Source organism: Myotis daubentonii, chromosome 9 (assembly GCF_963259705.1).
Source record: "Myotis daubentonii chromosome 9, mMyoDau2.1, whole genome shotgun sequence".
Lineage (NCBI taxonomy): Eukaryota > Metazoa > Chordata > Mammalia > Chiroptera > Vespertilionidae > Myotis > Myotis daubentonii.
The window spans coordinates 46063077-46088229 of record NC_081848.1 but is presented as its reverse complement, the minus strand read 5'-3'; the positions used below and the strand labels follow the sequence as shown (position 1 = coordinate 46088229).

General features: G+C 53.1%; 1 protein-coding gene across 4 annotated transcripts; it reads left to right on the top strand.

Annotated features, from left to right (window-relative positions):
• Positions 1-758: 758 nt before the first annotated feature.
• On the top strand, positions 759-25009 carry APBB1 (amyloid beta precursor protein binding family B member 1). 4 transcript variants are annotated; one of them, XM_059708746.1, is made up of 14 exons: positions 759-905; positions 9474-10211; positions 16091-16266; positions 16360-16416; positions 16499-16584; positions 16698-16761; positions 17191-17340; positions 17691-17818; positions 18209-18323; positions 18471-18555; positions 18786-18869; positions 23916-24031; positions 24176-24352; positions 24435-25009. In XM_059708746.1, the coding sequence occupies exons 2-14, from the start codon at positions 9488-9490 to the stop codon at positions 24600-24602; spliced, it is 2130 nt and encodes a 709-aa protein (XP_059564729.1). In that variant the 5' UTR covers positions 759-905; positions 9474-9487; the 3' UTR covers positions 24603-25009. The 4 variants fall into 4 exon arrangements, with proteins under 4 accessions (XP_059564729.1, XP_059564728.1, XP_059564731.1 ...); XM_059708745.1 differs by lacking the exon at positions 759-905 and adding an exon at positions 1180-1328; XM_059708748.1 differs by lacking the exons at positions 759-905; positions 9474-10211 and adding an exon at positions 14525-14608.
• The last annotated feature ends 144 nt before the right edge of the window (positions 25010-25153 follow it).

The window sequence follows — 25153 nt, the reverse complement described above, 5'->3', positions numbered from 1 at the left end:
TCATCTATATTTTAAAATTTTCCAAAATAAAAAGTGAAAACATTTATAGTATTCACCTAAAGTCAAGCGAAAGTGTAGTCTTGAGGTTTCTGGCTGAAGCAAACCAGTAGGTGGTGGTGCGGTTCAACGGGGTGGATGAAGTGGAGCTGCATCCATACTCGAATGCGCCTGTGCATGGGCTGGCTTGGAGAGGGTTCCTTTTCACCCCAGTGAAAGTTCTTCGAAGGTCAACCACGGAAGTGAGAGAATAAATTTTGATTTCAACACCGTTAGTTTTCATTACTTGAGGGCATCTCCAGTCAGCTGTGCAATAGTTAGCAGCTACAAGAAATCAAAACCTCTGCCTTAAACAATGAGCTGTGAGAGGGTTTCTGGCTGGTAACCTCCCCCATCCTGGTCCTCGATGGCCTCTGGGACACGGATCTGACTGACCACCGGCAACTGTCCTGCAGTGAATACTGTGCCCCACCAGTGCTGCCTGCACACTTCTCACCTTCTTCTTTACCCTCCCCTTCTTCTTTACCGCTGTTTTAGTTCTACTGGGGAGCGATTTATTGACATTGGCCAGGCCTCGGTGGGTGTCACGGCTTTATGGTCAGCGGCAGGTAGGGTGTCAAGAAAATTCTGGTTCCCGTTTGACTTCCCCACCTTCTGACCGCAAGTCGCTTGACCGTTCCGAACCTCAAATGCTGCCTCGGAAAAACAAAGGTAACAACCGTGGCGACTTCACCGGGCTGACGCGAGGATGAACGCGCGCAAAGGGTTCAACACAGAGCCTGGCACCGTGTGAGCGGTCGATGGACTGGAGCTATTATTATCGCCAGCGCCGCGCCCTCCTCGGCTCCGCACCGGGACGTCGGGAGGGGAGAGCTGCCGCAGGAGCGGCGCAGGCTGCCCTCCGCCCGGTGGGTGCGTGGCCCCGCGGGGGTGCGGGGAGGGTCCCGCGGGCGCGCAGGAACGACTCCGGGCCGGCCGGGGTGGAGGGTGGCGCCGGCCGGGCAGGGTCGGCACAGGCGGGGGCTGCGCCGTGGGACCCGGGAACCGCGCGTAGGGTTGGGGCCGTGGGCTCACCGAGGCCGGAGGGTCGCGCTGGGTAGGACCCTGCAGGACGCCGCGGCCAGGGCCGCCCCGAGGAGCCCGCGCCCGCGCCGGCCAAGATGGCGCCCCTCCCCGCGCGCGCTCGCCCCCCGCGCGCCCCCGCTCCGGGCGCAGCCCCGCGGCCCGCGCGCTCCTGGGCGGGGGATGTTGTGATGGAGAAGCCGCCGCGGAGCCGGAGTCCCGCAGCCTGAGCCACCTCCGCCACCTGGGCCTGGGGCCTCCCCGCGCAGGTAGGAGCTGCCCCGGCCCGCGCCCAGCCCCGGCGGCCAGATCCCGACCCCCAGCGGCCCGCGGGCCCGCAGCACCTTTCCCGGGGCGCCCCGGGCCCCCCGGCCCGGCCCCTCCCCGCGGGCAGAGCTTTCCCGAGCGCATTCCCACTACCTCCTGTCCTCCCGGCAGATTCCACTTCGGTCTTCACACCGTCCCTCCCCGACCTGTACCTCCTGCCCCTGCGGGAGGAATAGGGGGCGCGTGTGGGGGACGCGAAGGGAGGGAAGGTGGGGGATGGGGCGTGGGGGGAGGGGAGGTCAAGGGCTGGGAAGGGGAGGTGCAGCGAGGTAGGCAGAGGCCGCGGGTTTTCTGCAGTGTCCCAGGCCTGCAATCTGTCAGGCCGCATGCTGTCGCTCTCAGCGACCGAGCAGAGGGCCCGGGGGCCGGCTGTGTCCCCAGCGCGGCCAGGAGGCCTAGCGCGCACAGGGCCACTCAGTAGGAGCGGTTCTTCCACAGCCAATTCGGAGGTTATTCCGAAGCGGTTTTGATTCTGCCTGTGCGTTTTTGCATTCCCGGACCCTCTGTCGTAGTTGCAGCTCTCTCCACTCTTCAAAGCCGAAACCTTGTCTACACCTGCTGTGTTTATTGCCTCACTTCCCATTCATTCTTAAAGCCGCTTTACTGGGTCTTCTGTGTCACTCACCCACGGAAACTGCTGAAGCCAAGGTCACCGGAGACTTCCATGTGGCCATCCCCAATGGGCTCTCTCCTTCACCTTTTCATAGTATTCCTTCAGTGACCGTGTCAACTGGCCCTCAAGCATTTTCCTGGTTTCTCTCCTGGCACTGTCGGCTCCTTCTCCATCTCATTTGCTACCTCTTTCCTCTTCTTTTAGATGTTGGCAAGGCTCTTCGTTCTGTCCTGAGCTATCTTCTCTCATTCTGCACTTTCTCCTTGGGTATTTCATTCATTCCCCAGGCTTCACACACACATGCTGATGATCCCCACATGCACATATCTGGCCTAGACCTCTTTCCTGAACTGCAGATTCAACATCCAACTGCCCTCACGATCTCCGCTTGGAAGCCCAACAGGAATTCCAAACCTATAGATCCAGGCTGAATTAATTATCTTCCCTGTGTTCCCTCTCTACCCTTCTTCAAGTCTGTTGTTCCTTTAACGCTCTGCAATGGCTACTTTCTAATCAGTTAGTTACCCAGGCTAGAATCCTGGGCAACAGTCTAGGTTAACCTCTACTTCATCACCCTCTACATCTAATGTCACCAAGTTCTGTCACATCCACTATCTAAATATTTTTCAAATCCATTCATTTCTCTCCATTCCCACTGCTACCAAACTTAATCTAGGTTACAACCCTTTTTTTCCCCTTGGCTGGCTACTCTAATAGCATACCTCCCCTCCTTAAAAAAAAAAAAAAAAAAAAAAAAAGGCATCCATCTGGTCATTTATTCATTCAACAAATGCTATTTGAGCACCTAATATATACCAGGAATTGTACTGGGCACTGAAGATGTAATTATGAGTAGAATAGACCGGGTCCTTGTCCCATGGAGCTGACAATCTATAGGAAGGGAGAATCAGAAAAGGATAAAATTACAGATTTAATAGATATCACGAAGGAAAGGTAGATGGTGCCTTGGGAACACATAAGAGCACAAGCTAAACTGATCTCGGGGGTAGGAAGAAAGGGTCAAGGAAGACTTCTCTGAGAACATGACATTTGAACTGAGACGTAAAGGATGAGTAAGAGTTAGGCTGAAAGGATAGGGGAAGGAGGTTCTAAGCAGAAGTGAAATCACATGCAAACACCTGTGGAAAGAGACATATGATGTTTTTGAGGAATCAAAGAAGGCCAGTGAGGCTGGAGAAAAGAGCCAAAGCTGGAGAGGAAGGCAGGGGCCAGACCGAGCAGGACAGTTGAGACCATGTTATAAATTTTGGTCTAAAGGTCTTCGTTCTTGATGCAGAATGTTGATGGCAGTGGATGTGGGGAGTAGATCAAATCTAGAAATATTTTCAGAGAGAAAATTGTCAGTACCTAGGGATGGATTGAATATGGGGAGTGAGGGAGAAGGTAGTGTCAAGGATGGTTGACACTCCCTACTCAGGATGGTTGATCATATCATTCCATGAGCCAGTTAGGGGGTGGGCAAGAGAAACGTGAGTGGGCATGTTAGTTTGAGAAGCCTTTGAGACATCCAAGTAGAGATGCTGAGTAGAAAGAAATGTACATGTCTGGAGCTCAGATGAGGGATCTGATGGAGGGGTAAATTTGGAAACCATTGGTATATAGGTGGTAACTGAGGCTATGAGTATGAATGAGTACCTATATTAAATGGTAGGTGAGAAAGTCAAAAGGGCATAAGAACATGGGAAATTCCAGCTGGTAGAGGAAGATGAGCCAGCAAAGGGGTCTAAGAAGCCACCAGATAGAAACTAGAGTGTAGGAAGAACACTAGGAGACGTAGCATGTAGAAGCCGTGGATGAAAGTTGGAAGAGAGGCCCATGGTGTCAAATGTGCAGAGTGTACAACCCAGATGAGGACTGTGAGTGATTGTCGGATCAGTGACCTAGGGGCCATGTTGACCTTGGTAAGAGCTGCTATTGAGGTGTGTCAGGAGTGGAAGCAAGATTGGAAGCGGATAAGAAGTGAGTGTGAGGTGAAAATGGCGGTTGGAGGATGTGCGGAAGAGAGAGAGCAGCAAGTGGCACTGGAGGAGGAGTGTTGGGTCAAAAAAAGAATGTGTGTGTGTTTTAAGTTGGGAGATAGTAGATCCCATGGAGAAGGAGAGATTGATTATATAGAAAAGAAAATGGGTAAGCAGTGGTATGAAATTCCTGGAAAGGCATGAAAGGAAGGAACCAAATGGTAGGTGAAGCAACTGGTTTTAGGAAGGAGAGAAAAGGATAGGTCCCGAAGTCAGCAAGTCTGTATGTTTGCAGACATTCCCGACTGATGGCTTCCATTTCTTCTGTGAATTAGGAGTGGGTGGTCATCCTCTGAGAGGGTGAGTGGTGCAGGGGGTGGTCAAAGGAGAGTTGTATTCTTGTCTTAGCTAAAAAGCCCCTTCCTCAGGAAGGTCTTTGCTGATGTCTAGGCTAGAGTAAGCCTCAGGCTCCTACAGTGTCCTATTCTTCCCCCATCATAATACTCAGTCATGTAGTCAACAAATAGGGGTGCTTTTAGGTGCCACGTACTATTCTATACACTGGCATTACATTTTATTGTAACGACTCGTTCAATGACTATTTCACCACTAGATTGTGAGTTCCACTGGGGAGGAACCATTTCTTTATTATTCCTCACTCTCCCCCATGCCATGCAAAATGCCTGGCATAAGCTGCCAGGTTAGAAGACCCTTGACCTTGAGCAGGATACCACTCCCCCTCTTAGTCTGTTATCAGTTTCTTCAGGTCTAGTGGCCTCTCTTAATTTCTGCCCTGAATTCCTTGCCCAACTCCCTGCCTTATGCCAGAACTTATTTGGCTCTTTCCATCCTTCAAGGGGACCCAGGGTTGGATAACCCCAATGAGAGGGGAGTAGTTGGGTCTGGAAGATATTGGGCAGCTGGGCATCCTTTGATCTCAAAGGCAGTGTGATCACCATCACCTCAGAACGTCCCCATTCCTCCCCCTGTACTTTCTGCCCTGCTGACCAGAGATGGACAAGGCTGCCCAGGCTCTTTGCTGTCCCAGCCTCACAGTGCATGTGCCCTTCCCAGATCCCACTTCCAAGTGCTAAGGAGCTTGGTCCGAGCCTGACCTCTGCAAAACCCAGCTCCATATGCCATTGCCTTAGGGAAGCACTGGACATGAGCTTGCCAGAGTCACGACTCTCCCACCTCCTGAAACTTATGGAGATGCCGCTCTTGAACAGCTTAAGAGCCAGGATGTCGGTTTAAGTGAGCTCCCGTGCTCCTTTCCCCCTATGTCTCAGCCCACACCTGTCCTGCACCTCAGGCCCCTCTTACTTCCTTCCCAGGGACCCTTTACCATTCTCCAGCACCCTCTCTACACTCCCATTGCCCATCCTCAGCCCGTGGGGCCACACAGCTTATCTTAGTGTCTCTTTCCAAAGAGTTTCAAGCTTCCTAGTGTCTCTCACCCTGTCTGCCTCACCCATCTTCCCTTCCTTCCACACTGAGGGCCAGCTCTGTGGCAGATGCATGGTGGACTTTCATTGTGATTGGGAAAGTGAAGTTGAGCAAGACATGCTCTCTGATGTGCTGATAGGATGCAGTACTGGGTATTGTGAGACACAAAGGAGGGAATGGTCACTTGAGGATGGGGAGAGAGGACTGAACAAGAATAGACTTACTGCCCTAGCTGGTTTGGCTCAGTGGATAGAGTGTTGGCCTACAGACTGAGGGTCTCAGGTTCGATTCCAGTCCAGGGCACATGCCTGGGCTATGGGCTCCATCCCCAGTAGCGGTGTGCAGGAGGCAGCCAATCGACGATTCTCTCTCATTGATGTTTCTCTCTCACTCCCCCTCTCCCTTCATTTCTGAAATCAATAAAAATATTGATTTTTTTTAAAAAAAGAATAGATTTAAAAATATATATATATTTTAAAAAGAATAGATTTACTGCTTAGGAGCTGTGTGACCACTGAGCCAAGTTTTGAAATAGGAAGCAGAGTTTCTCATGAGGGGAGATAGAATGCCAAGCTGAGGGCAAACAAAGAGCCAGGGCTGTGAGAGTGTGACATGTTCTAGAACCCACCATACTTCACGCGGCTGGAGTGTAAGGTGTGAAGGAGGCAGGGAGGAGGAGGTCCGAGAGGTCATCTGCATTGGCTCAGGAGGCTTTTGGTGTCCTGCTAATGAGCACGGATGTTTTATCCTAAAGGCAGGGGTGAGCCATCTACATTTTCGAACTGGGGAATTACACAATCCCGTTCCATTTTTGGAAGATTACTGTGGTTTTGGGTAGAGGCAGAGCTGTTTATTTTTCTCATTGCCCAGGTGGAGCCATGTGGAACAGACCAGCAGTTCCACGTGAGGCAGACATGGACAGGAGCCTTTCCATTTATTTCACAGATGCGTGCATAGCATTGTGCTAGGGCAGCGGTTCTCAACCTGTGGGTCGCGACCCCTTTGGGGGTCGGACGACCCTTTCACAGGGGTCGCCAAAGACCATCGGAAAGCACATATATAATTACATATTGTTTTTGTGATTAAACACTATGCTTTAATTATGTTCAATTTTAACAATGAAAATACATCCTGCATATCAGATATTTACATTATGATTCATAACAGTAGCAAAATTACAGTTATGAAGTAGCAACAAAAATAATTTTATGGTTGGGGGTCACCACAACATGGGGAACTGTCTTAAAGGGTCGCGGCATTAGGAAGGTTGAGAACCACTGTGCTAGGATCTGAGGAGCCAGAGGGCACAGAAAAGCGAGCTATGGCTCCTGCTCAGGACCACCACACCTGAGAGATGGCAGAGCCTTGCTCAGCAGCCTGAACACCTCGCTGCCACCTGTGCTCAGAGCCGAGAGCCACACTGAGGTGGCAGAGAACTGGGGCAGAGGGTCAGGGAGTGAAAGGACTTCCTAGTGGGGAACAGGGAGACAGAACCCTCAGGTGAGAAATAAGGAGACAGAACTGTACAGTGGGAGTCAGAGAGAAAGGTGGGCATTTGAGAGGCAGTCAGCGAGGAAGAGTTGTGTTGGGGAAAGGGTCAAGTAGGAAGAGAGAACTCTAAGAGTGTCAGGGAAGTAGGAGTGTCATGGTAGGGGCTGTCGACAAGTGACAAGAAGAGAAGGAATTGGGAAATGGTTGGTCAGGAGGCAGGGACTGTGATGTGGGGGGCTATCAGGGGGTGAGCACTTTGTAGTGGGGGTCAGAGAAGGAGAGTAGCCCAGTAGTGGAAGGTCAGGGAAAATGGGGAGGGTGGACTGGGAGCTTGAGGGTGGGGCCACCGGGGCGATGGGGCTGGAAGGAAAGGTAAGTGGAGAAGGTGATCCGTGAATGGCTTGTGAGGAGGGAGGAAGGGTCTGAGGGGTCAGGATACATGGGCTGTCACTGCGGAACAGGAGGTCCCCTAGCGGAAGGGCAGGCAGAGTTTGGTTGGGGCACCGTGAGCACTGGTTGAGACGCAGAAACACAATCAGAGTGTGCTTTCGGAAACTGGCAGTGCAGATGCTAAAAGGAGGCCTGGAGGAGAAGGGAGGGCACATTTCAGCATTAATTCTGCAACTGCGTATTGAGTTCCTCTCCTGTGCCAGGACGGTGTTAGCTCTAGGAATACTGCATTGAAGAAAAGAAAAAAATCCTCACAGGATGGAACTGAAATTATTGTCATGAGGAGACAACGATTTATAAAAAGCAATAATAGCCCTGGTCAGTGTGGCTCCGTTGGTTGGAGCGTGGTCCCCTGCACCAGAAGGTGGTAGGTTTCATTCCTGGTCAGGGGACATGGCCAGGTTGCGGATTCAATCCCCCATTGGAGTGCATCACATCCATGTTTTATTTTTCTCTCTCTCCCTTCCTCTCTCTAAAATCAATTAAAAAACAAACAAAATTAAAGCAATAATAAAAATAATAATAGCTTGTCAGATGGTGTTAGGTGCTAGGGAAGATTTGGGGATTGCTGAGAGGGGGTATAGTGACCTGCAGTTTTGTGTGTGTGTGTGTGTGTGTGTGTGTGTGTGTGTGTGTGTGTGTTTTCAATATGTTTTTATTGATTTTTTTTAGAGAGAAAGGAAGGGAGATGGATAGAGAGATAGAAACATACATTGGCTGCCTCCTGCATGCCACCTACTGGAGACTGAGCCTGCAACCTGGGCAAGTGCCCTGACCAGGAATCGAACCAGTGACCTCTGGTTTGACCCTCATGGTTCGACATTCAACCACTGCGCCGCATTGGCTGGGCATGACCTGCAGCTTTTTTTTTAATATATTCTTACTTATTTCAGAGAGGAAGGGAGAGGGAGAGAGAGATAGAAACATCAATGATGAAAGAGAATCATTGATTGGTTGCTTCCTGCATGCCCCTACTGGGGATCGAGCCTACAACCTGGGCATGTGCCCTGACCGGGAATCCAACCATGACCTACTGGTTTATAGGTCAACACTCAACCACTGAGCCATGCCAGCTGGGCAGACCTTCAATTTTTGTTTTTGTTTTTGTTTTTTTAAATAGGTTGGGAGCATTTTTTTTTAAAGGGGTTTACCATTTTAAAGAAATATATATTTTATTGATTTTTTACAGAGAGGCGGGGAGAGGCATAGAGAGTTAGAAACATTGATGAAAGAGAAACATTGATCAGCCTCCTCCTGCACACCCCCTACTGGTTTTAAGAAGTATTCAGAAAGGTCTCACTGAGAAGATGACATTTGGGCAAAGACCTGAAGGGTTGGAGGATCCAGTTCAAAGGCTCCTGCTGTGACCCAGGCTTGGGTTAAAGGGGCTGCTGGAGGGACTGGTGCCCGAAGTGAGATACTTTATAGAAAGAGTCACCAAAATATAGCGTCAGCTGGCCAAAGGAGCCATGAATTGGAGCTGAGGCCCTTCCTTTGTGACCTGCCTTCCCTGGGCCCTGCCCTGCAGGCTGGGCCTGCAGCTCTTTCTTTCCTGACCGCACAGTCCCTATGGGGGGCGGGCTTGGGGGCTGGTTGAGCCCAGTGATGTATGATGATAGGAACGCAGCCTGGGGAGCTCAGAGGTCGGACTGTGGATGGCAGTGTGGCAGAGGAAGGGGCAGTCAGTGTCCAGTGTTCAGAACACATGAGCTAGGCCCACGCCAGCTGTGTCCCTGGCACAGTGAGCCCCAGTTGGGTGAGCTGGGGGTGGGGATGCACAGAGAGCCATTGTGTGGAGGCTCCGCTGTGGGAATTGAGGGAAAGGCAGAGGTTGGCTGTGCTCTCCGGGGAAGTCGGGATTTGTGGATGGGGTGGGCTTCGGGCCTGGGCCTAGCCTGGGAGAGGGGTGGTGGAGGACAGGAGTTAAGCTCAGTCATCCCCATGGGAGAATAGCTCATACACCGGGCGCTGTGGGCTGGCCTGCTGAGAGTAAGGGAGAGGAGGAGCCGCAGGGCACAGCCCTGGGGCAGAGGCAAGGGTGCTGCTATCCTGACCTGGAGGCTAAACATGGTCTTCCCTTCCCCCCCGCCCCCCACCCTGCCCTGCAGGATCTGCCAAGGCCATGTCTGTTCCATCATCACTGAGCCAGTCGGCCATTAACGCCAATAGCCACGGAGGCCCCGCCCTGAGCCTACCCCTGCCCCTGCACGCTGCCCACAACCAGCTGCTCAACGCCAAGCTGCAGGTCACGGCCGTGGGACCCAAAGACCTGCGCAGTGCCATGGGGGAGGGCGGTGGGCCTGAGCCGGGCCCAGCCAATGCCAAGTGGCTAAAGGAGGGCCAGAACCAGCTTCGGCGGGCTGCCACGGCCCACCGAGACCAGAACCGAAACGTGACCTTGACCCTGGCAGAGGAGGCCAGCCAGGAACCTGAAACGGCACCCTTGGGCCCCAAAGGTCTGCTGCACCTGTACTCTGAGCTGGAGCTTTCTGCCCACAATGCGGCCAACCGAGGGCTCCGAGGACCCGACCTGATCATCAGCTCCCAAGACCAGGGGCCAGACGAGGGAGAGGAGAAGGCAGCGGGAGAAGCAGAAGAGGAGGATGACGAGGAAGAGGAGGAGGAGGAGGAGGAGGAGGACTTGTCTTCTCCCCCAGGGCTGCCTGAGCCCCTGGAGAGTGTGGAGGTGCCCCCTGCATCCCAGGCCCTGGTAGACGGCCCCCGGGAGCACAGCAAGAGTGCCAGCCTCCTGTTTGGCATGCGGAACAGTGCAGCCAGTGATGAGGACTCAAGCTGGGCTACCTTATCCCAGGGCAGCCCCTCCTATGGCTCCCCGGAGGACACAGGTACCTTGTGGAGGTGACACGGGGAATGTGGGAGGGCCAGAGGGCAGAGGGCAGGGCCAGCCTGGGGGTGAGTCCTCGGGCCACAGCAAGCCATGCCTAGGTTTTCCTGAAGGAAGCCATTCCCACCTCAGAGACTGCTTGGCCATGCTGACCAGCCTGTCCGTCATCCACCCCTGACGGACAGCAGAGCAGGTCCGTTTATGGGGCATTTACCAGGTACTGGCCCTGTGCTCAGCTCTATTGTATTTAGCCTTCACAATGCTGTGAAGTCGATACTATTTTGTGCCCATGTTACAGATGACAAAACGAGGCCTGGAGAGATTTAGTAGCTTTCCTAAAATCCCAGAGAGTCTGAGATCACAGTAGAACTAAGATCTAAACCAGGTCTGAGTCCAGGCCTGAGCTCTGGGCCCTGTGCTAGCCTGCCGTCAGTGCACACAGCACAAGGAACCAGGGCGCCTTGGGCCAGACTTTGACATGCTTGGGAGGGAGCAGCAGCACCTCTCCACAGAGGTCTCTTTGTAAAAACGGGGGAGTGCTGTGTGCAACACACTGGGCATTGCAGGGGTCCTGTTTTGAATTCTTTGTATCTGGAATAGAATATTTACTAAGTTAGGAAGAATAAATATATATTTTTGGGGGGGGGCTTGAGGGAGAGGAAGAATAGATATTCAGATTCCAAGGATTGATCATTAAATGTGTCTCTTGGAAGTAAGTTGAGTCTCCACATTTGCTGATATCACATTTGTGGAGATGCAGACAAAGCTGAGAGCACAGGGCAGAGTGAGTGGGCTGTAGCCACAGCTGGGCATGTGGTGGATGGGGGTGTAGGTAAAGATTAGGAAAGATTCCCCTGCATCAGGCAGCAGGCACTATACCCAGACTCCAAACGGTGGAACCTTTGCAGGAGGCATGTGGTTCCGATGAGCCAAGGGTACACTGTACCCTTTCAAAACTCTTATTATGGACACTTTCAAACATATGCAAAAGCAGAGGGAATAGAATAACAAACCTGATTTACCTAGGACCCAGTTTCAACAGTTATCAACACCTGCCTAGTCTTGCTACATCTGTACCCCCACCTACTCCCGGGCCCCAGCCTAGGTTATTTTGAAGTAAACATTTCATCCATAAATGTTTGCCTATCCATTGTTTTAAATTTTATCCTCACTGGAGGATATTTTTTTTCATTGATTTTTAGAGAGAGTAGAAGGGAGGAAGGAGCGGGGAGAGAGAAACATCAATTGGTTGCCTCCTGCACTGGGCCGTGGATTGAACCGGGAATCAAACCCATCCCGAGGCCAATGCTCTAACCACTTAGAAACCGGCCAGGGCAGCACATACATTTCTAAGAGACGTAACTCTTTTATTTATTTTTAAAATATATTTTTATTGATTTCAGAGAGGAAGGGAGAGATAAAAACATCAATGTTGAGCCATAACCGGTTTGGCTCAGTGGATGGAGCGTCGGCCTGCGGACTGAAAGGTCCCAGGTTCGATTCCGGTCAAGGGCATGTACCTTAGTTGCGGGCACATCCCCAGTTGGGGGTGTGCAGGAGGCAGCTGATCGCTGTTTCTCTCTCATCGATGTTTCTGGCTCTCTGTCTCTCTCCCTTCCTCCCTGTGGAAAATTAATAAAATATATTTAAAAAAAAAACAACAAAAAAAAACACATCAATGTTGAGAGAGAATCATTGATCAGCTGCCTTCTGCACACCCCACACTGGGCATTGAGCCTGCAACCTGGGTATGTGCCCTGACCGGGAATCAAACCATGACCTCCTGGTTCACAGGTTGATGCTCAACCACTGAGCCATGCTGGCCGGGCGAGATAAAACTCTTTTTAAAAATTCACATACCATTATCATGTCTACAAAAATTTAGCAATATCAATATTATCAAATATTTAGTCAATGTTTACATTTTCCCAGTTGTCTAATAAATGTCCTCCCTGCCTTTTAAAACACTTTTATTGTTTGAATCAATATCCATATAGGTCTAGACCTTTTGATGGTTGATATGTCTCTTAAAGTTTCTTTTGATCTATTCATGATCCCTCCACCTCTCTGTCTTCATTTCTGCCTGCGGTTTTTTAATGGAAGCCGCGGTGGTGTTTGCCCTGGGTTTTGCTTGGTCAAGACTTGCACATCCTCTCTCTGTGGTGGTGCTGAACATGTTCCCTTCCCCTGAGTTTGCCAGGAATTGGTAGTGAGTTCTAGAGTTGGGATCAGACTCAGATTTGAAATGTTTCTGCAAGAACCTTTTCTAGGTGCCATTGAGTCCTTCTTTATCAAAGGCAACGTCTGGTTGCCTCTCTCCTTTGTGATGTGGCCTTCGATGGTTGTTGCTTGGACCCCCTTCAAAGGGAACAGTTGCTCTTGCAGTCCAGCTCGCTGTTTGTAGGGTTGGGTTTGGGAAAATGTAGTCTCAATGGAGCCATTTCATGTAACTTTTCCAGGGAAACTGAAAACTAGATATTGATGTGAACTATCTGAATTTCTAAATGTTAACAGTCAATTCTGTTTTTTAAACACCTTGCAGGCCACACAAAATCTCTCTGAGGCTTGCACCCGTCTGCAGGTGGCTGTTTTGCAACTTCTGCCCCAAGGGTGGGAGCCAGGCCAAATAATGAAGAGGGCTTGGTTGCTCAGGGCTCCTGGGATGGTTACTGTGGTAGCCACACCTAAGAACCTTCTGGGAGTAGGAGGATAGAACTGCTGGAGACCTGGGAAGGGTATGCAGGCGTAGGCAGTGACCTTAGCAAGGGCATTGGCGTGGCAAGAGGAAGGTCAAGGACCACACTCCGGTGGAGGCTGTGGAAATTGAGGGTAGCCATGTAGGGCCTGCCCAGGAAAGCGCCTACTGTTTTGTAATTGTGTTGCTATAAGCCTGAAAGCCAAAGAGCAGTTCTAGACTCCTGTAGGAATGGGCTAGACTTAAGCAAAAATCATTTCCCCTTCCCACTTTAGTATCTCCACAAAGTTGTTGATTGATTGCATAAGTGAATGAATGAATGCTGAATGAATGAATGCATCCAGCTACCTGCGTGGGGTGCATACTCTGTGCCAGGCCTTGTCCTGAAGGCTGGAAATGCAGACTCCAGGGGACAGGTGTTCCTGCCCTCATACACTCCCAGGCTAGTGGGGAGACAGAAGTACAAAGTCAGAATCAGCATGATGCCCTGGGATGGGGCAGTGCAGGAGAGGCATCTACCCTGCCTGTGTGTGGGTTTGGGGTGGGGTGGGGTGGGTTCGTTTTGAGAAGTGACCTTTACACTGATGCCTGAGGGAGGAGTTGGTGAGGTGAGAGAGGAGCCAGGTGAGGATGGGAGGGAGGGAGGCTGGGCTGGAGAATATGGGGGGCATGCCCCAAGCAGGGGGAGAGAGAGAGGAGGAGGTTAGGGATGGTCAGAGATAAGGCTGAGAGGCAGTGGTTAGGGGCTCCTGACAACACACAAACCTTAGGGGGAGGAGGGGAGGATTTGGATTCCATCTTGAGGGCGAGGAGAGTAATTTACAATAAAGAGTAATTTCATCAGCTGAGATTTCACAACAGTCATTCCGGCTGTGATGTGCAGCCCAGACTGGTGGAGACTAGACTAGAGGGAGGCCACTGACGCTGTTGCAATGATCCAGGTAGGAAACATGAATAGTCTGGGTGGTGGTGGTGACTGGGAGGTAGGTAGTGGTTGGAGGAGATGTGCCAGGCTCCAGCAGGGCCTCCCAGATGGTCAGGGCAGGAGAGCGGCCCCTCCAGGTCAGATCGGAAGGAAGAAGCTCTCTGAAGCAGGAAGGTACAGACTGACAGGGACGGCAGATGGATTGGTGTGTGTGGCTCAGTCAGAAGATGGAGAATTCACCCCCCAATTCGAGAGGTGTATGACTTTCCGTGAAGACGTGTGTGGCTGTGGAGGGCATGGCTGCCCTTTGTGCTGATGTTCTTGGAAGGTTTGGCCTTTGAGCCCGGAAGGCGGTGGGAGGTCTCTGGAAGAGCAGGCATTTTAATTCCCTAGGGCTGAGGGTGGGGATGGGTGCGGTTGGGGGGGAGAGGGAAGAGGTGGTTATGGCTGTCTGGAGGCTGGATGGGCAGCAAGAGCCCCTCCTCTCTGGGCCCACCTCAGTTGGAAGGTCAGGGTAGTGAGGCACCTGCCCAAAGAACTCTCACCTCAGGTGTGCAGCCACCGTGGTGTAACCACGCCCACCCCCAGCCCCCTGGGCCTGGTTGCTCAGCAGCCCCGGTCTGGGGACTGCCTGCCTGTCCCTCAGTGCTGCTCTTGGACCAGTCAGGATTCCTGGTCTCCCTGGTAACGCGAAGCACGTCAGCAGACTGGGCGCTCCCAGCCGGTCCTGGTGCTGCGGTTGCCGAGGAGACGCTGCAGCCTAGCTGGGCCCTGGCAGGTGAGGGGGGTTGGTACTGGGAAGCCCCAAGCCCAGCCTCAAGCTTACTGGAGCCCATGCCCTCAAGGCTCTCAGACTCAAACTGTTGGGCAGGCTCTCGGGAGGGGAGGCATCCCTGGGAGCCTTGAAGCCACACCCTGATTGTGCTGAGCTCCAGGCTTGCAGGGCCCCTGGGGGGGGCGGGGGGGCTGGGGTATTCCCAAGGGGCTGAGCCTCCTGGTGTCCCTAAGACGGGGCCTGACTGTGGCACTGATGTGATCACTGTGGGGTGGGGTGCGATGGGGTGGGATAGAGACTTGGGATTGGGGGAGGGGAGCCAGGATTGGAAAGAAAAGATGTGAGAAAAAGGACTGGGGTCTCCTGAGCACCCTCCCTTCTCACCCCAAGAGGTCCCCTCCCCTGGTGGTCCCGGCCCCTCCCTAGTGAGCTCCAGGCGGAGGAGGATCTTTCCTGGCAAGCACTCTGCCCGGGTGAGAAGGGGGCGGATGAGCTTTTCTCTGCAGCCCAGCACCAGGCTGTGAGCCCAGCTGGCTGGGCTGGAGGGGCTGTGAGGAGGGAGGGTGCAGGCAGGAGGGGCTGGGAACGAGCGCCATGTTCTCCCAGGACTTTTTCCTGGCCATCATCCTGCAGGACAGCAGCCCAGGTGAGGGAGGGCAGGGGGTGGGCATGATGTGGGGTGGGGCTGGCAGGGAGGGCAGAGGCGGAGGAAGCATGAGCTGGGCCATAGGGTTGGAGTGGTGATGTCAGCAGGGATGGGGAGTGGGGGGAGAGTGTACCGGTATGTCACAGGTGCGTGGTGTGTGAGCATGTGCACAGAATGTTTGCCTGCATCTGTAAGGGTCCGGGTGCGAGGTCTGCAGTGTCTGCATACACATGGCAGAGGTTGACATATGTTGTATGTCTGAGAGTGCGTTCAGAATGTGGTACCTGCACATGTGTTGAGGGTCATTGTGGGTGTGGTCTCTATACTTATGCGTGGCCGGGTTGATTATATATATATACCTACCTATGTGTGTGCACACCTCTGTACATGGTGTCTGCATTAGTATGTGGCTAGAGTTGGTGTGTGTGTTTGCCCATTTTCTGTGCGTACATACCCTTGTGTTTGTGGTGGCTGCACAGGTGTGGAGTAGGGCTCCTGTGTCTGTGTGCACATGTGTGTGCAGGAGCTGGTAAGCATGTGCACCTGAGATTCAGATCTGTATGACAGGAGGTCGCCTAAGCTCCCTCCCTTCTCTCTGCTCTCCTCCTTCCCCCAGTATGGCCTCATTAGCCAGGAGCAGGGCCCAGGAGGAGACCTGAGCCGTGCTTCCTGCTGGGGACCCCCTGTGGTGACTCCAGACTGCAGGCTCTAGGAGGAAGCAGGAACCATGCTGTACTGGAGCCCTCCCCGCACCATGGGGTCTCAGGGAGGGGACTGGGCATAAGCACCGCTGCCTGCTTGTGGGGCGGGCAGACTCTCAGCAAGCCCCCACCTCGCAGATTCCTTCTGGAACCCCAACGCCTTCGAGACGGATTCCGACCTGCCGGCTGGATGGATGAGAGTTCAGGACACCTCAGGGACCTACTACTGGCACATCCCGACGGGGACCACCCAGTGGGAACCCCCTGGCCGGGCCTCCCCCTCCCAGGGGAGCAGCCCCCGAGAGGAGTCCCAGGTGAGGCTCACAGGCCTGTTGTATTTTGGGGTGCAGGGGTGGTGCTGCTGGAGCAAGATGAGCTACCCTCTCACTGCTGCTGCCCCCTCCTAGCTCACCTGGACAGGCTTTGCCCACGGAGAAGGCTTTGAGGATGGAGAATTTTGGAAGGTGAGTGGGGGACCTGTTTCACAAAGGGGGCGATGCAGAAGGGGCATGATTTTGGTCCTGATTCCTCTCTCCCCTCCCCAAGGATGAACCCAGTGAGGAGGCCCCAATGGATCTGGGATTGAAGGACCCTGAGGAGGGGACACTGCCCTTCCCGGCTCAGAGCCTTAGGTGAGTGGGAAGGCACGAAGCAGTGGGCTGGCAGTGGATGGGTGTAGGGGGAAGGTGCCTTGGGACAGCTCCATGTTTGGGGCCTGTACCAAGTGTTACCCATCTGCCTCCAGCCCAGAGCCATTGCCCCAAGAGGAGGAGAAGCTGCCCCAAAGGAATGCCAACCCAGGGACCAAGGTTTGTTCAAGACCAATGCCCGTTCCCCAGGCTGGGGCCCCTCTGTGTTCAGGAGAGCGCCTCATGTCATGTCCTGGGGGCACCTCTGGTCTCAGTACAGCTCCCCAGGTCCTGAGTTAGGAGCTCTTCCAGTCTCCGCACAGACCCCTGTGTGTGAGCTGGAGGAGCTTCAGTTTTCATTTGGCCAACCCGGCCCGGTGGTCTTACGGGGCCCTCTGGGCTTGGCTCAGATGCTTCCTCTGAGACCACCACCCCTCCCACCAACTGTCTCCTGTTTGGGGAGCTTCCAATCTTAGCTTAGGACACCCACCACCACGTTCTGACTCGGGGACTCCTCTGGTCTCAGCAGAACCCCTGTGTCCTGTGTTAGGGGCTCCTCCAGTTCCAACTGAGACCCTCTACCTCCACCCCCTCTTCTGTGTCTGGCAGTGTTTTGCCGTGCGCTCCCTAGGCTGGGTGGAGATGACCGAAGAGGAGCTGGCCCCTGGACGCAGCAGCGTGGCTGTCAACAATTGCATCCGGCAGCTCTGCTACCACAAAAACAATCTGCACGACCCCATGTCTGGGGGCTGGGGGGAGGTGAGGGCCTGGCTGGTGGGGTGTGGTGCTGTGGGCAAGTGAAGGGAACTGTGAGATGGGAGAGCTGAGCTGCCCAGGCGGGGATGGTGTGTGTGTGTGTGTACCCACCCCAGGTGACAGCTTGTGAGATGGATGTGTGGGCCTTGGGAGATGGTGGTCTAACCTGGGTGGGGGTTGGGGGGGAGGGTGATAAAAGGAGGAAGCGATGATGGGTGAGATCTCTACTCCAGTGTGGCCTGCAGGGTGGGTGGTCTGACACCCAAGTAAGGGTCCCAGAGCCATGGCTGATCTCCTCTGAGCTGGAGGTGGCAGCGGGGGCCCCAAGAAGTGCCTGCGTCCTGGGCCTGCAGGGAAAGGACCTGCTGCTGCAGCTGGAGGAAGAGACGCTGAAGCTGGTGGAGCCGCAGAGCCAGGCCCTGCTGCACGCCCAGCCCATCGTCAGCATTCGCGTGTGGGGCGTCGGGCGGGACAGTGGAAGGTGGGCGCAGGGCCTGGGGTCTCAGGGTGGGGGCTCACCAGCAGCCAGAGCGGGCCCTCCTCCCTAACTCTGTTCTTTGCCTCTCTTGTGCTGCCGGACCCAGAGAGAGGTACTATGCCTGTTTACCTCCCGCCTCCTCCCACACCCAGACCAATGCCTCGATGCCTCGAAGCACCCAAGTTCCCCTATTCTGCCCTGCCCCTTCCTGCCCGCTGTGCTCGCCCATGCTCCCTCACCTCGGCATGCTTGCCTGTCTACCCTCTGGCCAGAAGGCAGTACCCACAGGACACCATCTGAGGGCAGAAGCCCTGGTGGAGGGTGTGGGTGTGGTGGGGACAGGCTCGGCATTGGATGGCACTGGGAGACACTGAGGTGCCCCTCCCCCAACAGGGACTTTGCCTACGTAGCTCGTGATAAGCTGACCCAGATGCTCAAGTGCCACGTGTTTCGCTGTGAGGCACCCGCCAAGAACATCGCCACCAGCCTGCATGAGATCTGCTCTAAGGCACGACCCCGTTGCTCCCTGGATTAGCTGCCACCTTTGCTCTACAAGAGTGGGGGTGGGGTCACGGAGTCGGGGTGGGGGGCTTTAGGGCTAGGAAGCCCTAACAGACCCTCCTGCGCTCCTCCCTTCCTCTCCTCCCTTCCTCAGATCATGGCGGAACGGCGCAATGCCCGCTGCTTGGTAAATGGACTCTCCCTGGACCACTCTAAGCTTGTGGATGTCCCTTTCCAAGGTCAGTGTCACAACCCCTCCACGTCCAGCATGAACCACTGGACAGACATGATAGAAAAATGGCTGCTAAATTCTTTGGATCAAATGAGTGGAGGGACTTTGGTTAAAGGGAGGAAGTGGGAAAGGGTGGAGGTAGGGCTTGGCTGGAAGGTCCAGCTCATGCCCGCGTGGTGGGGACTGGGAGTGAGCAAGATGTGCCACCACGACTGAGCTTCCTCTTCTTTCCTGCAGTGGAATTCCCAGCGCCTAAGAATGAGTTGGTACAAAAGTTCCAAGTCTATTACCTGGGGAATGTGCCTGTTGCTAAACCTGTTGGTATGTATGTTCTCCTTCACCCAGGGACCACCACCTTGATCCCAAAGCTCTGCCCCACCCTCTGCCTTCCAACGCCTCTTTCCCCAGACCTTCCTCATGCATGATGTCACCCCGTCCTTCAGAATGCATCCCACCTGCGGTACCTCTGTCCCAGCTGCACGGTGTCCTGCCTGTCACAGCAGTTGGCATGCCTTCCCTGAGTGTGAACCAGTGAACCAGGCACACAGGGAGACCCACTCCTGAATCCCACAGAGAAGCTTTGATTGGGTTGACAGGCAGGTCTTAGATGACTAGAGACACCAGGCAGCAGCTGGGAGCTGGATTTGGTATTACAGCACCAGCTATGGGCCTCTGCAGAGGCAGTGAGCATATCTGTCACGTGCTTTATTGCTTGTAAATTACTTCCTTATATGTCATTTAATTCTTTTTTTTTTAAATATATATATATATATATATATATATATATATATATATTGATTTTTTTTTATATTTTATTGATTTTTTACAGAGAGGAAGGGAGAGAGATAGAGAGTTAGAAACATCGATGAGAGAGAAACATCGATCAGCTGCCTCCTGCACATCTCCCACTGGAGATATGCCCGCAACCCAGGTATATGCCCTTGACCGGAATCGAACCTGGGACCTTCCAGTCCGCAGGCCGACGCTCTATCCACTGAGCCAAACCGGTTTCGGCTAATTCTTGATTAAATTATGATAATCTCCATTTTATAGATAAGGACATTGAAGGTAGGCTATCTGGTTTACTCTTATATTTCCAGTTCATTTATAACCAAATAATACCTGTGAAGCCTACTACCATGTGCCAGATCCTGGGAAAACAATGGCCATAGTCCTGCTTTCATGAAGGTTACAGTAGGAAAAAACAGGAACTGATAAAATAATCACGCAAATAAGTGTGTAATTACAAGTTGAGTCATTCATTGAAAGAAAGTAGCATGGTGCTATGAAACTACGTGATAGGGAAACCTCCTTTAGTCCAGGGAGTCAGAAAGGACTTACTTGGGAAGTGACATTTGAACTGAGAACAGAAAATGAAGAGGAGCTGATGTAAGTGGGATGGAGTTGGGAGTGAAGTAGGGGAAGATCCTTCCAGCCATTTGAGTACCCAGAGCAGAAGGCACTTTGGTGCTTTAAAGGCCCTGAGAGAAGGACAGTGGTGCCAGATGAGGCTGGGAGCTGGGCAGTGGACAGACTGTGTGTGCAACCTCACAGGCCATGTTAGTGATTTGTTCTTCATCCCAAGGGCAGCAAGGAGCTCTGGGAGAGTTTTCAGGAGAGCTCTTGACATGATCAGATTTGAATTTTGTAGAGCTTGCTTTGGTTATTCCATACATGGGGAATGTCCAGTGGTGGAGGTGGACGTAGAGAACTCAGGAGGCCTTGCAGTAGTGGTTGCCAGTATGGGGAATAACTCGGACTCTGAAGGAACTGAGGAGTAGTGTGTTGACTCAAGAGATATTTAGACAGATGACAAATCAGAGAGGGAGAGTTTTAGACAATTGAAATCAGTAGGCCTTGGTGATTCATGTGTGGTGCGGGGCAGAGGCATTAAGGGTGACTCCTGGCTTCCTGGCTTTTGTAGCGGTGCCATTCTCTAAAGGTACACTCTGCCAGAGGCCAGTTTTGATGCAGCGATTGTGAGTTCAGTTTTAAACATGCAGAGTTTGAGGTGCCTTGGGGAACGCAAGTAGGCATCTGGGTTCACAGAGGAGAGGTCTGGGCTAGAGGCATCCTTGGATTATAGAGGTAATCAAGACCACGAGTATGGCGAAGACTGACCCCAGAAAGTGGGCAGCCTGCAGTGAAAAGGGAAATGAGGCGAGGCCTAGCTTTGAGGCCCTCCAACATTTACGGTAATGGATAGTGGAGGAGGATAGTGAGAGCAGGAGAGAGTTAGAGGAAAAGAAGACTGCTTCAAGGAGTGGTTGGGTGTCACGTCAAAAGACACTTTGGAAGAACTCAGCAATGTTTGGTGAATAGGTAAACAGACAAACGAATGTATGAATGAATGAGACTTGCCTCAGATGACATAGCCAGGAGATGGTGGTCCTAGGACTCAACCTGGTCACCTTCAGTTCTTTCCTCTTCCCCTCCAACCATGCTGACTGTAATGGCCAGCACCTTACATTCAGCGGGGGCACCCTTCTAAGGAAGGATAGGGATTGAGCTGGAGTTGCAGAGGAGTGGCTGTTCTGGTTGGATCCAATAGCACTGCTGCAGACATGGATTTGGAGGTGGAAAAGTATGCTGAGGGAGCAGAAAGGAGGTGCTTGACCCCTACACATTCCCTCTCATTTCCTCTCCCTCCAACCCTCATCTTCTAAGCCCTTGTTGCCTCTTCCAGTTATTACCCCCACTCCCATATCCACCTCACACAGGTTCTCACTACACTGAACCATCTGTCTGCAGCCCTTGATGGCCCCTCTGTTGTCCATTAGCTCAATGTGTCTGCTCTGTTGAAGCCAGGTCATTCACACCAGTAGGCTCTAAGCTCACTTCTTGCTTTAGTTTCTGCTCCCTTTTTGAACTCTGGGAGTTTATTTATTTAAAATATATTTTTATTTATTTCAGAGAGGAAGGGAGAGGGAGAGAGAGATATAGAAACATAAATGGTGAGAGAAAATCATTGGTCAGCTGCCTCCTGCACGTCCCCTACTGGGGATTAAGCCTAGGCATGTGCCCTGACCGGGAATCAAACTGTGACCTCCTGCTTCATAGGTCAACACTCAGTCACTGAGCAACACCTGCTAGGCTGAACCTCTGGGAGTTAACATTGGCTCCTGCTGAAGCTGCAATATTCATTCACTCAGCAAATGACTGCTGACTGCCTGGTTTGTACCAGACACGATTGTGGGTTCCTGGTATACATTAATGAACAAAATCGACAAAGATTCTTGCCTTCAGGTAGCTGACACTCTAGCCAGGAGAGACAGACAATAAAATAAGCAAGTTATGTAGTATGTTGGACGGCAACACCTGATATGAAAAGAATGCACATCAGGATGAGGGGGATGGGAGTGTGGGGCTAGCAGTTCGGGTGGTTTCAGCCCTGAGTTGTTACCATCTCAGGCTTTTCCCAGGCCCTTTCTTCCACTGCTTTCCCCTCGCCTCCCGCTGGACCTCCCCACACTCTGAGGCCAGGACCCACCCTCACAGCCCCATCTGCTTCCCCCCACCAGAGGATATGCTTTTTATTAATTTTAGAGAGAGGAAGGGAGAGAGAAAAACTAACACATCAATTGGTTGTCGTCCCCCCCCCCCCCCCCCAATACACGCCCCAACCAGGAATTGAACCCACAGCTTAGGTATGTGTCCCAACAGGGAATCAAAACCGTAATCTTTCGGTGTTTGGGTCAATGTTCCAACCAACGGAGACACACTGGCCAGGGCCCCATCTGCTTCTTAAGCAGTTTGATTTCAGTGTCGCATCCGCAACTCATGATCTTTGAGCCTTTCTATTGACTGAGCTTAATGTCATACACATCACAGCTCTCTGCAGTCTGACCTGGCCCACCACTCCTGCTTGCAGTGACACCCTTCTGTGGCCTCCCGGGTGGCTTGGTTATACCAGTTTGGGTGCATTGGCCCTTGTTGCCTTGAGCGTGACTTGCTCATGCATCTGGAAATCCTTCAGTAGATAAGCCCTGTCCTAGGATTGGCAACACAGAGATGAATGATACTTGGTTTCTGTCCTTGAGATGGCCAGCCCAGGGTAGGAAAGGTTCTAAGCAGTTATTAGATGTTTTGCTAAGAGTTGACCCAGCAACACCCTCTCTCTGCCTGCAGTGGGGAAGGCTTCCTAGGTGGGGTGTGGGTGAACCCTGAAGGATGAGTTTCTCAGGCAGTCAGTGGAGGAAGGTGTGCCACACCGAGGCCTTACCCTCAATAATATTCTGTGTCCCTCGAGGGTATCTACCTCTTTCATTTTGTATTCCCCACTTGCCTCACAGGGCATTTGCCCAGATGAGATGTTAATAAATGTTCCATAAGTCATCTGAAGCTCAGGGAGCAGTAAAATAGGAGGCTTGACAGCTCAGAGGAGGCCAGGTTTTAGAGGCCTAGCGTGCTTGGGAGCTTGGCCTGGATCCAGCCAGAGGTAAGATGAGCAAGGCCAACGTGAGGGAGGACAGTGGAGGAAGACATCTGTCCTCTGCCAAGAGGGTCTCTGTGGTCTGTTTCTGGTGGGACCACAGAGGCGTGTGCTTTTGCGTGGGATGCTTTCGCGATGGCACTGTTCACCACGTCAGGGGTGAAGACACGTAGGTCACACGGCCAGTCCTGAGCAGTGCAGGGACTGGAACCCATGCCTCCACCAGGCCATGTGCTGCCGCCTGGGTTCTCGCTGGGTGCCAGCAGAAGTGGAAGAAACCATTGTGTTTCAAGGAAAAGCTGGCTGATCTAATAAAAGCCAGCGACCTTGGGTTCCTTGGCCTTTGAGCACATTATAGAAATTATTAAGCACAACTAAGATTTTGACACCCCATCCCTCCATGTGACCTAAGGTTTATTTCCTGATATCTGTGAGCGTCCTTATCTATAAAAGGATCTATTGTGAGACTGTTGAAAGGCACTTAATGATTTAACAGAGTGACACAGAGTAAACATTTCCTTAAATGGGTATCTTTACAAAAACAAAGGTTGGGTCTTGGGAGAGGACTGGCCTGAGGGACTGATTTTGGAGTCCAATGCTGTGTGAAGCACAGGGTCTGAATGTGGGTGAGTCAGATATGGTGAGGTCAGAGCTCCAGGAGGTCAACGGGTTAGGAGGCTGGGTTCTCCTCCGAGTGCAAGCAGAAGAGGGAGAATAGAGAAGAAAAACAACCCTAGGATTTAGGATGGGAGAAACCAGACAAGTGGCAAGTCACTGGAGCCCAGGAGGAAAGCGCCATGGGGGCTGTAGGCTGGTGAAGTGGGGATGGAGCCAAGGCCCTGGGTTTGACTGGGCAGAGCTGGAAAGTCTAGGGTAGATCCGGGGTGTCCTCTCCCCACCTCCAGTGGTGCCGTGTGTGTGTCCGTGTCTTCTAGGGGTAGATGTAATAAATGGGGCCCTGGAGTCCGTCCTGTCCTCCAGTAGCCGGGAGCAGTGGACCCCAAGTCACGTCAGCGTGGCCCCCGCCACCCTCACCATCTTGCATCAGCAGGTAAAGACTTGGGATGGAGAAGGTGTGGCAGTGCTTTGCTGTGGAGGGGAGACTGGGGGGTGAGGGCAAGAGCTGCCAATGAGATGGATGTGCCCATGGAACAGAGTCTGGCTGTTCCTTACCAACTGGGGTCCCTCCCTCCAGACGGAGGCAGTGCTGGGAGAGTGTCGGGTGCGCTTCCTCTCCTTCCTGGCGGTGGGCAGAGATGTCCACACGTTCGCATTCATCATGGCTGCCGGTCCAGCCTCCTTCTGCTGCCACATGTTCTGGTGCGAGCCTAATGCCGCCAGCCTCTCCGAAGCCGTGCAGGCTGCATGCATGGTAAGCGGGTAGGATGGCGGGGTGGTGACACGGACCCCGGGCGGGGCAGGCTGGAGAATGACTGCCCCACCTGTCTCTGCAGCTCCGCTACCAGAAGTGTCTGGATGCCCGCTCCCAGGCCTCCACCTCCTGCCTCCCTGCTCCCCCTGCTGAGTCCGTTGCCCGGCGCGTAGGGTGGACTGTCCGCAGGGGTGTCCAGTCGCTGTGGGGCTCCCTCAAGCCCAAACGCCTGGGGGCCCACACCCCCTGAAGCCCTCAGTTCTTCCTCCACCTGCTCGCATTAGGCCCCAGGGAACTCAAGGGTATGGGGCAGGGAGGGGTCCTAGAGGCTGTTCTTAGGCCTCAGCCCTACTCCCCTCCCAAGCTGCCTCTTCTCTGCAGCTGGGCTCCCTGCCTAGGGGCTGGGGTGGGGGAGATGTCTAATCCATTCAAGGAAGTGACAATACTGGATTGATAAGAGGAGCAGGAAGCAAAGCCAGCCCCGACTTCTCCATCCCCACAATTCAGGTGGAGCAGGAGGAATGCCAGGCCAGGCCCCATCTTTGTGGGGTCCAGCAGGGGCTGAAGTAGGGGACCAGTCCAGACATGGACCCCCTCCCCCCTGCTCCACGGCACCTCTGCTGTACTGATATCACTAATAAAGTCTGTCTGCCCTGCTGAGCTGTGTCACTTCCTGTGCCCGCACCACACCATCACCCCCATTACCCTGATCCCTCAGTTAGTTAGGATCTTGTTCCCAACGTCCTTTTGCCCTGCCTGCCTTGAAAGAAGAAACTGGAGCAGTCACAGAGGGAGAGGATC